Below are 21,173 nucleotides of genomic sequence, written 5' to 3' on the forward strand. Positions count from 1 at the left end.
CATGAGCTTTGATTGTTCCGGCAACTCGAACATTCTATAAGTTTATGTAATTTCTATGCCGTTATCAGAAAGCATCACGAGTTCTTAACACCCACAGAGTTATCATAAAAGTCATGACTTGGTTCACATGGTGTGATTGGTGACAACTGACACTACGTTCCTTTGTTTGGAGTTGATTTCCCCCGTTTGGGCAAAATACAGAAATCACAACATTTCATAATGTAGCATGTGTTTTTGATTTGAGTGTTTCACATTTAGCGCAACTTCGTTTCAAATAATTTCAGACTTGATTTATTAGGGTGAAAAAAAAAAAACAAAAAATCCCGAGATATTTCATCATTTCCATCTAACGCACACAATACTTTTTCTACTCCTTCCTCTATTTCGCTACACTCTCTATCTTACACTTTTTCCCGTTTTCCTCTTTCTTCACCAAAGTTTGCATTGGCTGTTGATGTGTCCTCGGTAGTATAGTGGTGAGTATCCGCGTCTGTCACATGCGAGACCCGGGTTCAATTCCCGGCCGGGGAGAAATATTTTTGTTTTTTTCTCTTTGTTATAGATAACAAATGTCTCTTTTTTCATTTGAAAACAGAACAAAGAAAATTTAGACCCTCGCTTTTGCGTAATGATCAGTCATCCGATTCCCGACACTTGTAACATGCCGACATATATCGTTGTCCAGAAAGTCAGCGGCAAACGATGATCCATCGGATCGTAAACATTTGATTGTTGAGCGCGCCCAGATGTTGTCGTCGCATCACCTGCCAATACGGCTCCGTTAGCCGGGTCGAGCAGATTACGCAACTCAACCCTTTGTAGACAGCCCGCGCGCAACATGATAATTATGTTCCGCACCGTATTCCGAGAATCATTTCCAACTAATGACCTTTTGACGTATGCCTAATAAACGCGTTAGCGGTGGGTGAGAAATGGTGAAGGAAAGGGTGAAAGGTGGAAATACCTTAACGTCGCCTCCTTTTTTACGCAACGCAATCCTTTAATTGGCAACAATCGAAAAACACCGGCTCTGTAAACTGCCAAAGGTGGGATGAGTCTTCAAAGAAACCGAAAGCATCTGGCCAGAATCTAATTGGAGGGTAAGCCGCTTCCGGATTGCAGCATGTTTATTAGATAACAGGTCACGCCCTGCTTCTGACTGTTAATCTGGTTCTTCCTTTCTTGGTATATGCACATCAGCATTTCAAGTGGTTTATTACATTTGTAGAGGCTCATATTTTCAAAGAGAAGTACAAAATTTGGCAACAATTTGTGGCATTTATGATTTATTAAAGCTCCGACTTGGTCGCTGGAGGCTCATCAAACTCGAATGGACAGAAGTCGGGATTGTTGTTAGGCTGGATACGGTATCCCCTGGAGACCAATCGACAACGGAGTTCGTGCATTCTTGGCCACGCATCCTCAGCTCGCTGAGTCTTCTCCGCTGGTGACCAAAGTCTTTCGGCCGCTGCGGACGCTCTTGGCCTGAAGTGTGAAAAATCAGAATGTTAGTTAGCACGTTAGCGCAATTAGCTATTCCAACGTGAAAAAACGGAAATTCCACGGAGAAAGATACATTCACAAGAGAACAAAAAGTGTGAAACTTTGCAGAGTGATTTTTGAAATTTTTCGCTAGAATTAGAACCTGCTAATGTATTCAAGCATGAACCACTTGGTCACACTTACCAAAGTCTGGCTTCAATGTTGGTATTATCCACCAACTCTCCCCAGATTGCTGCAATACCACCCAAAACCAAGTTTTTCTGTGCATCAGTACCATTGAAGTTTGTAGGGTCACAATAGTAATATCTGAAACAGAGAAAATCCTAATTTCTCCGGCTTTGTAAAGTTACGATACCTCGAATTAGATGGAGCGGTTCCACTGATCTCATCTCTCCAGTCAGCTCCATATTTGATGTAGTTCAAATACCAACACGCGGAAATGATAACCGGGAAGTTCTTGGATGTGATGTTCTTGACCTGCTCGTAGATTTCCTCATGAGTGTTTCCCTTCCAAATATGAATGATTGAATTTGGATCAGGGATATTGTTATCAAACACTTCTTGCCAGAAGATTGGCTTACGTTTCAATTTTAGTTTTTCAACAATTGCAAAGAGCCTGAAAGAATTGAATGGTGAATACTGTAGCGACATCATGACTCACTTTTCAAAAAAGTAATTTTCCAAAAGAATTGTGTCGTTTCCGAATCCTTTTTCTTCCATGAATTTTCGGATTTTCTTATTTCTGACCCAACACTCAACGATAAAATCATTCACTTCATCACCACCAAGATGTAAAAATTGATCAGGGAATGTTTCAGTGACTTCTTCCAAGAATTCCTAAACAAGAAGATTAAAAGTCTTCCTATTGACCTTTTCACTTACGGAAATAAAGTCAAAATTAGCTTCATTTATTGGATCAACCAGATTTGGCAAGAAAGTCTCTTCACCCTTTTCGTCAAAACACTCCGTCAAAAAACCTTTTCTCCCTTTCCAAGAAGATGTGTGTCCGGGTAAATCGAATTCCGGAATAACACGAATACCACGGAGTCTTGCAAACGCAATAACTTCAGCAATATCTTCACGTGAGTATACGTGACGCGGAGAATACGCCCCCTGAAAAACAGTACTAAGCTCATGGGATCTCAAGAATAGAACAAACCACTCCATGTAACTCTGGGAATTTGTCAGAAGTATAGGGGAACGATTCACTGTCAACAAGATGCCAATGAAGAACATTCATCTTATTCATTGACATAATCTCCAATTGTCGTTTGATAACATTCAAAGACAAGAAATGACGACTTGTGTCGATCATAATTCCACGAACTGGGAAACGGGGCTTGTCGAATATTTCAACAGTACGGATTTTGTACTGAAATTTTTTAATTTGATATCTGGCAATACCCTGGAATCTAATCTAACCTCCTGAGATTTCTGATCATAGAAAACTAAATGACTCAATGACTCCATTGCGCGAAGTGCACCCCAAACGGTTTGCGCATTAATTACTGCCTCTGAGAGACTGACACGTAAAAGATCTGAGATAAAGATTAGTTAATCTGCCACACTTATTATATCTCGCATACATTCTTCACTGGATCCATGAACTGGTGGTCCACTCGGACACTCTTCTTTCACTGTCACGGTTATAATGAAATCTTCAGTGCCTCCTGTTTTCATTTCAACCGGGTATGGGAACAACCACTTATTCACTGTAAATTACAACTATTTTTCTTGATCAAATGGATTATAACAAACTGTAATTATCAGCCATTGACAGGAGAACATCACAATCTTTTCTGTCTCCAAGATCAATTCCGATTTTGTCATAAGTGAGAGTTCGGTTCTTAGACCCATAGATGATTTTTTGGGGAAGTGGCCAAACCTGTAACTTGAAAGAGTGAACTGACTGTTTATACGTTGGATTATACCCCTCCGACACTCCAACGATCCGGCTCATCTCGGCCGTAGAACCACGCAAATGTGGAGACAAATAAAAGTGATAAAATCAAAAGTCGCATTACCTGGAAACTGATTATTAATGAAACTTGAAGTAGACAGATAGTACAAAAAAGTTAGAAAGGATTAACTTTAAGATCAAGTTGAAGGAAGAAAAATGACCGGCACGACTTGAATGTTTGCCTTTTCACGGGGGCTCGATTCGTGAAAACGTTTTATTTGACTTTCAAAAAGTTTTTATCGCATTCAGTTTCTCGTCGGTCATCAATAAGAGGAGAACATTCGGGAAAATAATGAGAACAAAATGGTCCACACTAAAACACAGACACTCAGGAAGTCATTAGACATGCTGAAGTCAGCAGCAAAGTGTATTCCGCCTCGGGGGGAAGTTGGTAGCAAAAGAAAAAAGGAAACTATTGAAAACCAAAGTTTAAATGAAGGAGCTCAGAAGTGTCCCAAGTTTACAATGAAACAAAAAGAAGAGAAGTGTGAGGGCGTCACATTGACTGCCTGTAAATTAAGAACATCACATAAACAATCGCATCGAATAAGATAAACATTTTAGTTGTCTTTCAAACATCCATTAACTTTTCCACTAAATTTCTGAGAAGAGAAAAATAGAAAGAAGGGAGGTCACCAAACTAATTCACTCAATTGAACATCCAAACATCACAAATATTACAGAAAATACATTAGACCCAACATTTTCTTTGCTCTTTGGAACACGAGGGGAGAAGGAGAAAAAACACAAGTGGATTGAATCGGCGGGCCGGGAGAATGGCTAAGCTCTCTTGGGATTTTGACATGACCCTTCTCAAAATGTGCAAACATCGAGGTTGTTTTCCCCAACAATAGTCTTGGTAACATCTATTTTTGACTTGATGGAAAAGAGTATGACATAGTTATATAGTAGGTAAGTAATTTACACAAAACGAACAACAACCGGGTGCCGTTATATCAGTTTTGTACAATAACAATCCATTAACATTGTTCGGAAAAGTGTGATAAGGTTGGTATCTGTGATTTGGTTGCAATGAAATTATCTCGAAAACTTGCCCTAGTTGTTCTCCCAGCTGTTGAGAGTTGTAGTCTGACCCCGTATCGACCATCAAACCATAAAAAAAGTTTAAAACCCCCAACTACTTTCTTAATCTTTTCCTTTCTCTCTTCTTCTTGTACATTTGATCAAAGTGATGCAAAATCGGTGTTTTTCAAAAAGAAATGAGAAAACATAGAACTTTTCGCAACTTTCTTTCTGTGAGCTTTTTTCGTCTCATGTTTCTAATAGAAGGGTCAAGAACAGCTGGCACTCAGCTGGCTCTTTTCTTATCTTCATTTGAAAACTACAGCTGGGCAAAGTTTGAAATAAGATGAGAGAAGAAAAATAGAAAGGGAAAAAATAAATTCAGGATTTTGAGTATCGTTTCATTAAGTCTTCAATTGCACTCTAAATGAAAAGAAAAAAAAACTATTGTGATGTTAAGGACAATAATGAATTCGAAAGTTTGCAGAAGTTTTAATTAAAGTTTGTTTACAGGAAAACGAGAGGAGATTTTTCTGAAAATTGAATTCTTGCAAATGCCTTTATTTTTTTGATAATAGAAAACCTAACAGCAACTTCCCAAAAACAAAGATCGCTATGGGTGGTATAATCCAATTGAGTAAAACCGATGATGGATCGTAGATTCAATGTCCAGATAGCAGAAGTTACATGGGTTTGGAAGATTTACAACAGCGTTATTGAAAAAAAAACATAATTATCAAACCCACGAATGATAATCCGATAATTTTTCAATTTCCAGAATTTCTCTTTTCATAAATCTCTATTTCATTCGAATATTCCATCTCAGTCCCCTCGAAGATTTTAAAAAGACCTCCCTGCATGCTATCTGCACTCCCATCTTCTTTTTTTTTCAAAAAAAAAATTCTAAAAGTATCGAGGTTACGTATTACACAGCGTCCCTTGAGCCTTTTTTTGTAGATTCGAATCCAAGATAGGGATTGTCATCGTTCATAATGCAGTAACCTGCGCCCCCGAAATTCGAGTGTGGGTTTTTATTCGTGAGTGCGTGTCTCGATGTCTGTCGCCTACCACTTCACTTTCCGTGTCCCATATTTTTTGAAAAATCGAAAGGGAATGGCGGCGACTGTCAGTGTCTTGCGCCAGATCTACTATAATAGTTTCGCCGATTGAAATGGCACAGCCATCCAGCTGAAAAGCGTTGCTATCGCATTCGGTTAAAACTGGGTCAAACCTCGTCTATGCTTTTTCATCGATTTCCGACTGTTTTTCATCTGAATTTGTCTGCTGCTGTTCAACACATTCTAATTAGTCTTTTGCAAATCTTTTTATTTGATCAGATGGTTGATATACATTGACAGATAATTGGAAAAAAAACAGAAATAGAATGCAGATAACCATACAGTTTTATAAGATCATACATGTACCGTTTAGTGATTGCACAGTGCAATAAACTGGTATTCAAAATATTATTTTTTGGATGAGGATACAAGTATAAATGTGCGACATAGAAGCATTTTTCACCACAACCCGCTATAAGTGAAAGAAGTATTGAGAGTATTCATATTCCCATACATAAAAGCTGCTTATAGAGTTTCTGACTAAATTTGGATATCGACAATGAGAGGATTGGAGGGAGCACCTACCTAAAACGGTCGGGGGAGATTACCGGTTCTGAGAGTAAATTATAATTTCAACACTTCGTAATATGAGGAGAGAGGGATGAATTGATACAGACCAAAAAAATGATGAGGACGTGAGAGTTGAGTGGAGAAAAAGTGAACGTGACGTTTTGGTGACTGAGGTGTGGAGGGGATCAAGTATCACAATGTTTTTGAATGCTGGCCGAATGACGAGAAATGATCATATTTTCAAGAGACAGTATGCCCGTTGGTAAGACTAACAATGACAATAAAATAAAATAAGTTAATAAGTTATTTGGAGTGAACGAATTTGACTAGTTTAACAGGGGTGGAAAGGTAAAAGCGGGTATGACAACGGAAAACGGGTAACCAGACCCATGAAAGGCAGTTGGTGGAGTTGAAAGATGGTTGGTAGTATGTAACATTATGAGATTCTCGTCCTGCGAGATGGCTTCTGATATTTCATTAACAAGTTGCTGTTCGCCGGCAGATTCCTTCATCGCAACAGCAAATTCGGATCACACGGCATCCACAACCAGAGGTCAGACACTTGGAAACTTTGATTTCTTGAATAACCTGAAAACAAAAGAAATATCACAATGATGTCATCACGTGAGAGTCTCAAGCTACCTACCTCTGTGGTCTGTGTACTCGAATCTCTCATTAATGGGATAGGCCTGAGCAGGCTGGCGGCTTGAATGACCGGACTCGTTTGGATGGCGGTGAGTGGTGGAAGTGGTTTCAGATCTTTCAGATTCAAGAATGTTGGTGTTTGAATTGCAGTCGACGCTTCCTTTGGCATCTGAGGGGTGACTAAGCTGCTCACGGAGAGATTTGAGGAGAGTGGAGCAGTTGTTGGTGCAGTTGCAGCTGGAGTTGGACCTTGGCTATGCTGCAGATGTTTTGAAACTGCAGCAAAAGTGGAAAGTACGTCCAATCCTCCGATCCCGGGGTTGAGCATAGCATTTGCCCAGAACATTGTTGCAACGGGATCTTCAAATCCAACCCATGAGTTATTGAAACTATTTAAAGCGGCTGGTTGAAGAAGATTGCTTTGTTCTTGTGGTTGTGGAGCTGGTGGAGGATTTGATTGAGGGATTTGGATAGTTGGACTCTGATTGAAGTTGTTTTCCACTTTGACCATAGAGAGACCGTTGTTGAAAAGTGGGAAGAAGCTAGACATGTCATTTTCCATTCTTTGCATTTTGAATACATTCTCATCCTCCTCATCTGGCTCAATCTTCATTCTCTTCAATGGGTTCAGAGAACCTTTGGTACTCTTTTGCTTTCTTGGCTTTCCTTCTTTGCTTCTGGCGGATACGAGGCTTTTCTTGAGGCTTTCCTTGTTATCAAAAACGACTCCTTCGCTCAAATACATACATGCTTGGTTGACAAGGTCCCCAGCATCATGGTCCGGGTTTTCAAATGCAGCATTGATGAGTTGCGACTGAAAAAACAAACAATTCACAGCTATTTCAACCACATCAATTTTAAATTGAGATCCCTTTTTTCCCGTAGAAGGTCAAATCGTCTTTTGAATTTCGAGTGTACTTTTCTTTGTGTGTGGCAGTAAATTGCGTCAGTCTGCACTGACCTTTTCCGATGACCTAATTTCTGAGAATTCACAAAAAGTTCAGTACCGCCAATTTGAATGGCATCGACGCAATAGATCGAGAAAATTGGCGCATCTAGGTTAACGAGTCGGGTGGTAGGGCGCGGCCTGGTCCGGCGCGCGCACTGCCGCGTGCCTGCCATTCATAGCTTGACCTTCGCAAAGCGCGGATCTGTTTGCGAATTACTCGTGGTTCGTTGGAAGGATTGCGACACACAGGCGGGCGAATGAAATGTTTCGAACCGTGCCACGCTCAAATTGTTTTATTTGACCTGACCAAGTTCGCAACTGACCTAGGCACCCGGCGCCACCACCCGGCGCCGAAAACTTTTGCGCATCCAATTGCACTTTTGACTTGTATACACACAAACTATTACGTGCTACGCTCTTGAAAAGGGCTGGCGATCTTCTTTTAACTACCCTGTCTGGTGCCATGAAGTGACATTCAAAGGTTACGAAAGAGTGAAGTGGATTACTGCCATGTTCCCGCACGTACATGATCTCTTGGATACACGCCTGGGTTTAAAGGGTTCCTCCACATGACGTTATGAAATTTGAACTTCTATCCAAGAAACCAATCGGAACAAAAAAGAGAGTCAGCTGGCATGTATTTCAACCTTATGATATTGCTGCTCTCATCTGGCACCGCGCCAATTGCAAAGGACACTAGCTCTTTGCTAGACAGTTGTGTCTCAGTCATCACCCTTACGTACCTTGATGAATTCGATCTCGGCGACACGGTGCTTTGGCGGATGATTGTGCGTGCCCTTTGTGCAAGCCTTCCCGTTATCCATCGTCGTTTCGGCGCGACACTTACACCATTGTCCATCATCAGGCATCTTTTTAGCACAAACACATCGCCAAGATTTGAAGTTTCGTTCTGGAACGACCTGAAAAAACAACTCGTGATGAACGTCACTTTTCAGGATTGGTCTATGATACCTGATAGATGTTATATCTGTATCCTTGGAACATCAACTTTTGGTATCCTTTGAATGAAGTGACAATTTGTGGAATATCTGGGTTGTACCGTACAAATGTTATCTGAAATACTACCATGTTTTGAGGTTTGGAAGGTGGTGTTGCTCGGTGTCAGGTTGTTTTGAAATTCGTGTAGGAAGCGAGCCACCTCTAATAATTTCCGCCTGTACAAATACAGTCAACTATGCAAACGTTCCCTTTCAAAACTGTGTTTACCTTTCGGACAGTCCAAACAGTTATCTCAAAGTACTTACCTTTTTCTTTTCCTTGTCCGGTGATAGTGGCATACTGCTCACGCTAATAGGTGAGATGGCGGAAGTATCAGTGGAGGAAGACGAAATGTCTGAGGATCCTGGCTTTTCAAGACCCAACATTGTCTGAAAAATAAAAGTATGATAACATGTGAACAGGAGGAGAAGAATATAGAATGAGCGAGAAGATAGTGAATGACCTCTGATGAATTAGAAACTGAACTCAAACTAGACAGATGATAAGAGAATAGAAAGAGATATGACCATGGAGGAGATGTAACAAAAAACGAGCGGACCAGCCGGTGAGAAGTGAGCGAGGTTCAGACACCTAGAATCAGACGACTTTTTTTCTCATCTTTCTCTCCGCCCCAGCCCTGGCACTATCAGTTGCTTGGGGCGGACAAATCAGCTGATGGGGCAGTCGAGAGGCGCGTGCCATTTGAACTGATAACCTATCGTGGCAGGCACCAACCGGCTGCCAACTAAGACGTTGAATACTGTTATTTGGATGAGGCGCGCGAGAACGAGAGTGGCGAAGAGATAGAGGATGAGTGACCGACAGGAGGCACAACTGTACGGAAATTGGGGAGAAACATGCGTCGAAACGAGATTGACACATTCACATCATGTTCGATTTTGGGTAAATGTGGTCGTGTGGTTAACAAAGTTAACTAAATTGAAAAAAGATATGTAAAGTATCGAAAAGGGGCGAAGAACATAAGAATGTTTCGGTTAATTCACTTGGAACTTGAAAAAAGACGATAAGAGAAAACGTTGATACGGGGAGTATAGGCCAAGCCGAAACAATCGGAAAGTAATACAGTAACCAGTTTCGATGGCACATATTCCGCAACATGCGGCTGTTTTTATCGAGAAATGGTGGTGCCGGCCGCGGCGGCTGACTTCGTTTGACCCACAATCCCTTCTTCCGCCAGCTTGATCATAATACTTTTTTGACCGCCTTTTTCTTCCATTGAATATTCCGAGGATGTTGTGGCGCGAGAAAGTAAAGGCAGAGAGGTATAACTAGTACCGTTTCGAGTTTCACATTTTGTTTTTGTGGCGGCGAGGGTCATCGATGAAGTGAAAGTTAGAGTAAAAATGACCAGAAATGGACCAAGTTGTGGTAAATAAGCACCAGAGACTGTCGAAGCTATTAAGTTCGGGCCATAGGGAAATGTGGGAGTATGCCAGGGGTGATTACCAGAAAAAGGACGCGCCGACGCCCGCATGACCTGGCGCGGAAGACACGGATTGACACCGGATTGATGGATTCGGGAAAAAAAACCGCAAAATTAGGTAATTGACAGGCGAGAGATTGGGATCATGTTGGCGGAAGCCGTTGGCTTGACCGCTGCGCTTGGCACCGTCCCGCGCAACCTTGGAAGGCACTCTTACTGTTGCAAAATCTCCGCTGCCAAAGTGCAAGGTCCTTTCTGACGGCGTACAACAACGGCGACAGAAATTTATTTCTTCTTCAGAACGATACGCCACACTTTGTCTTGGCGGTCAAAATTAAAGTGTCTAGTAATCAGTGACCGCCAGCACAAACACCTCTTATCAGTTTGTATATGCTCTGTTCAGCGAAAAATTGCATAATACCGATCCTGGAACGGTCGGGCACCAAATGGACAACAAAAATATTTACTTGGCACGCACATGCTGATAATTCCTATTTTCGTTATACAGGATGGTGTAATATTGAAATGTATCGAAGTGAGGGCGAAGAACACCAGCGAAGTTTGGAACATAAGGAAGAAACCGTATCATTCGGGTGTAGACAGGAAGACTGTTAAAATGTGGAATTGGTGACAAAAACATTTGCATCTACTGTGATCCTTTCTCAACTGGTATGCCTAAAATTCCAATGGCGTCTGGTGGGGGCGGTCCAGTAAGGAACGGGGTCAGGTTGCCTGCCACGACGAACCGCGAGTAAGAAGGCCTTTTGCCTCCTCCTACTTCTTCAACATCTCTTTCTACTTCGTTTCAATCGGCCGCCCCTAAATGAACAGCCAACCGCCAAAACATCCGCGATCCGATGGTGTGAGGCACGCACGCGCACGTCGTGCCCTGAACCATTAGTAGCCCGGCGTCGGATGATGATGATGATGATGAGGAGCGAAAACGAAAATGAAGCGTCTAACGAAGGAGAAGACAATCACAGGGGCAACCAAGAAGAGGTGAAAAGCGTACGCACATAAAAACAACTCTCGAAATCCGCCTTGTCCGACTTGCCTCCAAGTATGGTAACCGCATCGGCAACAGCAATTTAGCGCCAGTCGCCGATCCACTCTCACTTGGACGTTTTGCCCCCAATATGGGCGTTTTTTGCATCTAATTATTTGACCGGATGTACAAGTCTATCAAGTCAAGCTTCAGTGAAAAATATAAATCAAGAAAAGTTAGATTAGGTAAATCTAGAACATGCAGATTCTGTTTACCTAAACACTTTTCAATTTACTGAAACCGCGTGCCAGCTTTCGGCTTCCAATTAGTTACAAAAACCGCGCCACTGGCATCTGGGGTTGTCAGGCAAGGTGATGGATGGACATCACTATGGCAATCGGGAGGGTCACCGAACAAAGCAGTGCCAGCCTCGGATCAGTCAGATGGAATCGTTCAATATCTATTTCTCGGGATTTCGCAAGCGTCAATGATTAGTGGATATCCAGAATAACTGATGATGATATCATATGGAAAAAATTGCCAAGAAAATGTAAGGTTCAAAACTTATACGAACGTGGAAAAAAGAAAACACCGAAGTTTTGGAGTCAATCTTGTCCAGAATGAGTGAAAGGCGATTTTACTTTCTATAGCTGAACCTTGATTTGGAGAAAGTGAAGGAGGGGGCATCAAGAAGCTTGGAGAAAGGAAAAAGAAGAAGAGTGGGCATTTACGCCAAGAAAAAACTGAACACGCAAGACTGGTCACTTCGTGAAACAACATCTTCTGCTTCCAAAAACTGAAGTGGTCTAGAAAATTAAGCGAGAAAAATCAAGAGTGTGGACAGTGAACGGGTTAGGGCACAGTATGAGTAAAGTGCGGCACCTTCGCTCCACCCACGAATTCTCTGATGAAGAAGTGACCCCTTCATGGAAAATAGAAAAAGTAAAAAAGAGGAGGAGATGATTGTAAGATTAGGTCGGAACACTAGTACATGCCCTGGTACAGAGGACAACATTAGGAGAGAGATCGGTAATTAGGATATAAAATGTAGATAGACGCATCACACTTCCGAAGGAAGACTGTCAGTTCAAGACGAGACTGGCAAAGTGAAGTGTAAGAAATTGTGAGATCGGCTTGAGCCAAAATGGAAATGGGCGGGTTTCCGAAAAGGGGTTTCGACAGTGGAGGAAGTGGAAGCCATCCGAGTTGTGACAACCACGGTGGCGGGTGCCCGGCCGGAAGGAAGCACACATCAAGAGTACAGTACGAAAGGTCTTTCCGCAAAGGTGGGGGGTAAACGGCAAACAATGACCCCTTGGGGCGTGTATATTGTGCTTCGCATCAGTTCGACCACGTCCCGCGCAGTACGGAGAGTGGCACGTAACGCCACTGACCAGCCAAGTGCAAACTTGTAGACAGGCATCACAGCGCCGAGGCACTCCTCGAACCCTTAGTACTGTATTTGTTGGTTCTCTGCCTTCCACAACTTAATCTCTCTCACACTCTCGAAACCGCCGTGGCGCATTTTGTATAACTTATTGGTTTCGCCATTTCCTTCCGCATCATCTGAGAAACATGCATCACAGTCTAGGGTGGAAATATCAAAAGATGTTGGTTTTCAGATTTTTTTCACAGTTTCCAATCAAAAAGTTTTCGGACGACATAAAGAAGATGGCCGAAGCTGCAAAGGGTATCATCGTAAATGTTAGAGATTGGCAAACGGACAATAAACATGCGGTTACGCAACAAAACTTTCGCGCATTGGTCATGACCGGGCGCCTAGCACCGTCAGGGCTCGCGCAAAGGTCGCGGCGCCTCAAAATGACTCACTAGGCGGCCCATTGAAGTTGAGCAGAGGCAAAATGGTACTGTCCACTGATATGTTGATTTTTTAATCAAAACCTGAATGGCACTGGTACACACCAGCACTACCAGTTGATTCAAGGTTGGCTCACCCATCTCAAATTGGAAGAGAAATGTTAAGGTGACATTGAAAAAAAAATGGAAAGAGACTGATAAAATTAAATGGAAGACCTGATAAGTAGAGGGCATACCCATCAATTATAAACTTCACTAGAAAGATTACCTCTGCTGGAGAGTGGAAAATTCAATGAAAATTCAAAGAAGAATCGTACATTAAGTAAAACTGAACAATTCGTATATAAAAAAGAAGGGTACCCGATGCCATCAATTTCTGGGTTCCTCCAACTTTAGTTCTTGAACTACACTACTAGCAAAAGAAGACAATGATAGATGGAAAATAGAGTCACGTCAATTAATATTCTATAATAAAATTATTTCGTACGGAAAATTTATCTAAACGCGATGGCAGGAACCAAGTGTAAAATAGAGAGAAAAAATAGTGGAATAAGAATCAGATAGGCATTCAAATCGGAGGTATGGTGTGAAAATTCTGATCATTCTGAATATTTCTCACAAATAAGCAGCGAGGTCAGTCAGTCACAAAACCGCTGAGAGACGAGAAAACAGTTGTGCAAACTCAAAATTTTTCACTCATTCTGAAAAGCCATGGTCATGTACATGGCTGAACAAACTTACAGCGGTTATCTAACTGGTCACTCACCTGTTCAAGTCGCCAACAGTTCGAATTCTTTTCAGTCGTGGTCATCATAAAATATGAAAGTCAAATTTGGCGTAGGATTCAATATCGTTTCGGTTTTTGATTTCTCTTTCTCGTTTCTGTAAAGAAAAATAGGGTTGGGAAAGTACAAATACACAAAACGAGAAAAGTGCACAAGAAGGGGCCGGTGCCATTCAGTGATATATGTACTTGATGGTTTCGGTTTTGTGGTCATTAATGAGGGTACCATTTATTATGAAAAGAATATAAAATACCTATTCTAGAATAATTAAATGAATAAAACTGGTGGAAACAGCAAAAAGATGTATAAAATTATTAATTCGTACAGAATTATATAAAACAAACTGTATGGAATTCCCAAGAACAAATGTTAAGGGAATTATGAAAACTTTTAGAAGGTGCCTATAATAATTCTAACCTATTCAAATGTATGACACCTAAAAAAGGATAAACTGAAAAAAGCACAAAAAAGAACGGTGAGTAAGATGTGAGTAGATGGTATGGTGACGACGTCTTCGCCGGACGCGGATTGTTGTTGTTTGTGGCAGTTCCGCGCGGATTGAGTGAATAGTATGCTAGCGTGTAGATGCGCAGGTAGATACAAAACGCGGCGTGCGGGCACTAAAGTTCGTGACCTGTGATAGGTCGCGGCAAATTCGGAAATCGAGGGAAAAGGAAGGAGAGGCGGAAAACCAAAAACGGGCCGCATCGCGAGAAGGCTCAAATAAATGACGAGTCGAGCGGAATACGTGATTAAACTTTTCCATACAGTCTCAGTTTTTTCTGCGGCGCCGGCGCCAGGCCCTCGATCGTGAGACACTTCTGTACTACTTTGTGAATCCGGCAAACTTGAGAAGTGTGCTGCTGACCCGAATGTTTAAACTCTAAACCACCCACGGACTGGACAAATGATCAGGCTTAAATTAAAAAAATGCGAGGATATATAACATGCCAAGGATATATTTGTACAGATAATGATTAAGAAATAATATCTGAAATTGTGTTGACCATTTCCCATGTGTCTTCTTTAAGTAAGCCGAGGAAGTTCAGTACTGCCGACTTCTGAATTTCTGCCAACTGGGAAAGGTGGCGCAATTTGAAGAACTTCAATCATTTGAATTACCTGAAAATTGCGCGGTCGTCATTTATCTTATCTTGATAGAACAGTAAGTCTATCTATCTTTGTTGTCGCAGTGGCCGTCAGTACCACTTGCCGTGCCGATCTGGTGCCGTCCAGTGTTTCGCATCAAATTGACCAGCCAAAGGTCGTTCATTCATTGAATCAAACTGTATTATGGCACGACAACGAATTCATGACAGAAAGGGAGATTTCAAAAAAATCTCGTTGAATTCGTTTTTTGAATTGGAATAGATTGATGTTGGGGTCGTCATGTTTCAGCAAACTGATAGAATATGTATATCCTTTGTTTATTGTATGCATGTGGATTTTGTTCATCATCATTGTTAATAATAATAATAACTGTGTAGTTCTAATATTTTGAGAAATGAATCTGTCACAATTCACTTTATGATTGAGAGTTATGGTGCCTGTATGTCCTCACGCACTCGAACACGGAATCCGGGGAAGAACTTTCAAGTAGCAGTAAACACAAAGATGGATACGGTTTCGATTTCGCCTTCGCATCCAATTGGTCACTCGCCCAACAACAAATGAAAGTAGTGGCGAGCCAATAAACAGACAAACATAAATTGAATAACTATACGGTTTCGCATCTGGTAGGCAAATAAGGAGCGACGACCTTTCCTGTCGCCTGTTCTGTGTGGTCAGAGTGCTCTGAGACGCCGTTGTGTGGACCTTCGTGACAGCGCCGCCGACCATCACTGTGGCTCCGCGGCCATCCCATCGCTGGAGCGGCGGGACCTCTTCTGTTTGCCTTCTCAATTATTCTCGCTTACTTATTTGGCTGCTCTCCGCAACGCGCACACCACTATACGTACGTGGTGTTTGTCGAGCCGCACCAGACTGAATTGTGCCAAAACCGTGCGTCAACGAAACGTAGAGAAGACAGCGCTCGCGCAAAAGTTTGAGCGCCGTCGTCTTGCGGCTCTTTTCCACACAATTTTACTTCCTTGTTTCACTTTTGGGAGGCTCCCACTGAGCCGCTTGCGTCTCCGATTTGCCTCAATGCAAAGGAAATACGATCGAATGACAGTAACGTGAAACGGTTTCCCTATTTTGTAGTGGCCTAGAGAAATAGTTGTATGGGGGGTCAACCAGTTGAGAAGAAGAAGGAGAAGAAGACCTTTCAATTAAGTCTCCATCACCGCAGACGTCCTTCGGAAGGGGGTTTTCGCAAATTGTGTACTTCTTCATACTTGCCACCCGGTGCTAAGTACTGACATACTTTTTTCGTCAATCTCGTATCGGTCACATCTTCCGCAAAACGTTGTTGGTCTTACGTAATCTACAAACTGATTACCCTTCACGCCACACTTTCTCTAATCACTTTTTGAGAAGAAGTGGGTCAATTGAGAGATTGTGACATGACATCAAAAACTATCAGAATTGCATGAAACCTTAAGATCCCTTACGTAATACGGGAATGATAGTTCCAGTCAACTAGCCATCCTAACAGTGTCCTATCCTGGAAAACAAGACTTATTGGCAATTGAGACCACTTGACAAATTGCCAAATGTGAGCTAAATAAACAGATCAGACATGTGTCTGACAGGCGCTTCCTACCTATCTTTTTCAAATAGAGCAAAGATAAGCAACCCACTTCGCGCCAATTTTCCAAAAACGGATGAGGAATATCTGAGGATACTTCAGAGTGAGTGTAGTCTGATGACTAATTAAGACAGAAGCTTATGCACCGTCCGATTTGTAAAACACTTGCAAAAATTTTAGTACTGAAAGAACAACGCAAAGTACACTCGGATTTAAAATAATTTCTGGATTCAATGAATACAAATTCGAACCTTGGTTCGATAAATCACAGTTTTTTTTGGTGGCATGTCCTGGCACCGTCATGAACCAATTCATTTGTTCAGCTGCGGATTGTCTCACCTTTGAAATGTTACGTGAGTATTCAGTTGTCACCGATTTGAGAAAAAGGGAAGCACGAAATATAATGTTTTTAAAATTAATTATTTGGGTGGACAAAATGGAATTTTCTATAAAAATATTACATATTGAAAATCGTTCCACATTTTTACAGGATAACTTATAGAGATATTTGTTGTTGGTACGTGTTAAACCTTCTGAAAGCATTCAAATTTCTTTTTCTTATAATTTTCAATAAATTCAGCTGTATTTGTTACAGTACCCCAACAATCCTGCCCTGCTCCAGATATACTCCAGATATTTGTATGTGATATTTTTTCAATGAACATTGTTCTGTCATTCCCCGTTTGATTTGGTTTCTAAAGTGTTTGATTCGCCGGAAGAGAGAATATTTTCCAAGTGCAGCACAACACAAAAAGTTGTTGCACAACATGCTTATGTGCCAGTCTAGCATTTATGAGTCAATGATATGCCGTGCCGCGCGGCAAGCTGTGTGGCCACCGGCAACGTCAAACAACCTCAGAAGACGATATGAGTGTAAAAGTGGCGAGTTGTGAGAGGCTCACGCAAAAACGGTGTTTGTGCATTTCTTTTTTGTTGTATAAGTGATGATGAAGAATGAGAATAAGCCAGAGGAGCAACGGAATGTTTGAGTAAGAATGTTGGGAGTTGGGCTCCTGCTGACCATTACATATTTTTGCAAGTGGCAAGACAGGAATATGCGGTGGCAGTTGATCAAGCTGCTCGCTGAACTTTACTACAGATCTTTGACTTCAACACAACACTCAATTGACTGCTGGCGTTAAGGATATCGAATGAACAGTCGAGCAAATAAGGAGTTTATGGAGAACTGCATCCAAAAAATTTGTTTTCACAAAAAGATTTATTACACTTTGATGGGTTTAGCAAAATAAAAATGATTCTGGAAATAAAGTCTGCTGTATTTTTTCCACCCAATTTATTCGTTTTGTTAACTTTTGGTTACTATTGAACGCTGAATATTTAAGTTTTTCTAACTCCCTTAGCTACGATTCAAAAAACTTATATTTGTACACACGTGAGATTACGTGTAATCAACACCAATCATCCGGTCTGTTAACTGTCTGTGCGATCTGCCAATCACGTCAGTAAACCTTTCTCCTCTCCTTCTATCCATTTTTTCGTGTGCCTTCCGGTCATCGTTTACATTGTGTTGTTGCTGCTCTTGCTCAACGCCTTGGGGCGGCGCGAAAATGCGGGAGGCGCAGAACCGGAATGATTGGCACTGTATTATAAAAGTACGAGCAATGTTCCGACGACTTGGGACATTCTCGATTACACATCAGTTGAGCATTATGTGGAAGTGCGTGGTTATCTTTTCAGCCGTTTTCGTGATACGTGAGTTTATTATGTTAATCTGTCTGTTAGCATGTTTCGTTTGTTTCAGAGAATGTTGACGCTGGTTTCCAAATTTCAAAATTGAAACCAATGTACAAAGAAGATAATATAACGATTAGCGAACTTTCTTCTGCTCTTGGAGCTGCCTTCCCACCATGTTGCTCTGATATTATCTCCAGTATTGCTTGTAGACGACTTCAACAGCATAACCCATCAAAATTCCTTGACAGGTGAGTTTTTATTCAAACTGAAATAAAATTCATAGCATAAACAGTTTTGATATTTTTATTTTATTTTCAATTCTAGATGTGCCACTGATGCTGATTTTTCTCTTATTCAATGTTGCAACACATGTGGATTGGAAAGTGCTGCTGATCGTTACGAGCTCATCTTCCAAGCTGGACACAAGTCCAACCAATGTTTTGATAGACATGGACCAGAATTCTGCAAGAGGTTCTTGAAGAAAGAGGATGTCTGGGGAAAGGTATGTTTTTTTTCATTCTTATATTAATTACACCGTATTAACTTTTCAGTCTCAATGGTCTTGCGATGGATCGACAGCTCATTTGGCGTTCCGCATTTGCAGAAAAACTTGCAATTTCTGCCGCAGAGATATTTATCGCACCCCACTCGGACGTTTTGAGCCGGTGACCTGTGGAAAGCCACCAGTGCTTATTCCGATCTAAATTAATGACATTATAATTTATTTGTTATCTATTTAACCGCTTATTTATGTATTTTTTATCTCCTCTCTGTAATTTTTTATTTATTTCATGACGAACGTTAACGCGATCTCGATCGAACCTTTTCCTGTGTCAATTCTTTTCTCAATGTTTTTATTTATTTTGTTTTCGACAGTTCAATAAAACATTACAACCATCTCATGGCGAATTCACTATCTTATCAAGATGCGTTCTATTAAAAATGCAATATTGGAGACTGACAGACTAGTACACATTTCAGAGATAACAAAAAATAGAGAGGGCAATCGACATTATCTTTTCTTTTCATCTTTTTTGTCATATTGATTTTGTTCGATAACCAAAGAAAGTAGTGTGGCAGACAGTACATGCCACAGTTGAAGACGAGACCTTTTACTCTCTATTTCTCACCATGTGCACTCGTTTTTTCGGTCAGAAACGTGCATTTTCTAAATTTCTTCAAATTTCTTCTCAAGTGAAGGAGGCATTAGCAAATGGAGAAGGTGTGGTTGCTCTTGAAAGTACTGTAATCACTCATGGATTGCCGTATCCACATAATTTGAGGTAATTTGTGTTGCTTTCCATTTATATTTCAATTTATAATGTTTTCATTCAGTACTGCAAAAAGTTTGGAACAGAAAGTCCGATCTTCTGGCAGTCATCCAGCTACAATCGCATTGTTCGATGGAAAAGTTAGTTATTAAATTTTTTTTTATCCTATTTTCACTTTTCTAAAACTCAGATTCATGTAGGATTGGATGACGAAAAATTGGAAAAACTTGCATCAAGCAAGACTGCAGTGAAAGTTTCCACTAGGGATATTGCAAAAACTCTAATTAGGGTGAGTCAACAATTTTCCATTCTTATTTTCAGATCTCTAAACTATTAACTTTAAGAAAGAAGTCGGTGGAACAACTGTTGCATCAACCATGAAAATCGCACACGCTGCTGGAATTAGTGTTTTTGCAACTGGTGGAATTGGTGGTGTCCATCGAGGAGCTGATCAAAGTAAGAGTCTATTCAGAGAGAGCATTTATTAATTTTTTGCAGCATTCGATATCTCTGCGGATCTTCAGGAACTTTCCAAGACTCCTGTCTGTGTAGTGTGCTCCGGCGTAAAAAGTATTCTAGACATTCCAAAAACCGTTGAATACCTGGAAACTCATTCTGTGAACTGTGCGGTATACGGAATACAAAACGATTTTCCTAGTTTTTTCACTCAAAAATCGGGAAGCAGAGCGCAGTTCAGTACAGAAAAATTGGAAGAAGTTGTGCAATTGTTGAGTGAGTAAATTCAATGACTGTTCGTATTTATTTTCACGTTTCAGAAACATCGAAATCTCTTGGGCTACCATATGGTACTATCTTGGCTTGTCCGATACCCGAGAAATATGCTGCAGATGGTGATGTGATTCAAAAAGCAATAGATCAAGCTGTACGAGAAGCCATGTAAGTTTTATTTTTATTTTTTTATTATGTCATGTTTCTTGATTTTTCAAATTTAACTCGGTTTTTTTCTGCAGAGAACAAAAAATTGCATCCCAAAGCGTAACCCCATTCATTCTATCCCGGGTTAACGAACTCACACAAGGAGCTTCTATGAAAACAAGTAATTTTTTTTCCATTTTTCCACAATACCCCATATTTTTTATCTTCAGATATTGCACTTCTGGAAAACAATGCGTCAATTGCGGGAAGATTAGCTGCCAAACTAGTGGATAGAAGACCAATTACAGTCACTCATTCTCAACCTTCTACATCTTCTCCAAGAAAACCAAAAGTGGTGAGTCAAAGAGAACACACGGTTTTCCTCATTGAAGTATCTTTTTTTGTCCTTTACTCCCTCAAATCCTTTCTGTCGGAAAAGTTTGAAACAATACCAACGAGTTTAGTTTTGTCTAGACAAATAGTCAACGCCTACCAGTTTCAATGACATTTATTTGTATTTGCAAAACAAATCACGAATGTTTTCAGGTATCTATCGGAGCAGCTATCGTTGATTTTGAAGCGATCACGACCGAGTATTTGAAGGTGAGAATGAAACAAAAAAACGAGAGGTGTCAAAGTGAACTACATAGAAACTGAGAGGGAGAATCGGTAGAAAAACAACGAAAGAGGGAAATGTTTCAGGGTGGCTCGAAGAGCTTAAAGAAACAGAACACGTACATTTTTGTGATGAGGAAGTTATCAAGATTGTAATGGAACTTTAGTTGTTGAAAGGTTTTCTTCTTTTTCATTTGTTTTGAAAAAAAAATTGTTTTAGGGGTTCAAGTTCCGCCACAACCTTGAAATAAAGGAATGAGAATGGTCAAAAAAGTAAAAATCAAACCG

General features: G+C 40.8%; 4 protein-coding genes across 4 annotated transcripts; 2 read left to right on the forward strand and 2 right to left on the reverse strand.

The window, feature by feature from the left end:
* Positions 1–1,289: 1,289 nt before the first annotated feature.
* On the reverse strand, positions 1,290–3,524 carry GCK72_023979 (uncharacterized protein; the record flags this gene model as incomplete). Its single annotated transcript, XM_053735663.1, has 10 exons — positions 1,290–1,485; positions 1,687–1,809; positions 1,859–2,119; positions 2,165–2,340; positions 2,386–2,616; positions 2,663–2,875; positions 2,926–3,041; positions 3,090–3,215; positions 3,262–3,388; positions 3,435–3,524. The coding sequence occupies 10 exons, from the start codon at positions 3,522–3,524 to the stop codon at positions 1,290–1,292; spliced, it is 1,659 nt and encodes a 552-aa protein (XP_053579229.1).
* Positions 3,525–6,591: 3,067 nt separating this feature from the next.
* On the reverse strand, positions 6,592–9,093 carry GCK72_023980 (uncharacterized protein; the record flags this gene model as incomplete). The annotated part of the gene is made up of 5 exons (XM_003118048.2): positions 6,592–6,702; positions 6,761–7,573; positions 8,452–8,628; positions 8,681–8,782; positions 8,974–9,093. 5 exons carry the CDS (start codon positions 9,091–9,093, stop codon positions 6,592–6,594), a joined length of 1,323 nt encoding a protein of 440 aa, XP_003118096.2.
* Positions 9,094–17,996: 8,903 nt separating this feature from the next.
* Positions 17,997–18,827, forward strand: GCK72_023981 (uncharacterized protein; the record flags this gene model as incomplete). The annotated part of the gene is made up of 4 exons (XM_003118132.2): positions 17,997–18,141; positions 18,191–18,371; positions 18,448–18,625; positions 18,675–18,827. 4 exons carry the CDS (start codon positions 17,997–17,999, stop codon positions 18,825–18,827), a joined length of 657 nt encoding a protein of 218 aa, XP_003118180.2.
* Positions 18,828–19,254: 427 nt separating this feature from the next.
* Positions 19,255–21,144, forward strand: GCK72_023982 (uncharacterized protein; the record flags this gene model as incomplete). The annotated part of the gene is made up of 10 exons (XM_053735664.1): positions 19,255–19,406; positions 19,459–19,534; positions 19,585–19,683; positions 19,739–19,850; positions 19,893–20,126; positions 20,171–20,291; positions 20,366–20,451; positions 20,501–20,625; positions 20,817–20,873; positions 21,106–21,144. The coding sequence occupies 10 exons, from the start codon at positions 19,255–19,257 to the stop codon at positions 21,142–21,144; spliced, it is 1,101 nt and encodes a 366-aa protein (XP_053579230.1).
* Positions 21,145–21,173: the final 29 nt, after the last annotated feature.

This window comes from Caenorhabditis remanei, chromosome X, assembly GCF_010183535.1.
Source record: "Caenorhabditis remanei strain PX506 chromosome X, whole genome shotgun sequence".
Classification (NCBI taxonomy): domain Eukaryota; kingdom Metazoa; phylum Nematoda; class Chromadorea; order Rhabditida; family Rhabditidae; genus Caenorhabditis; species Caenorhabditis remanei.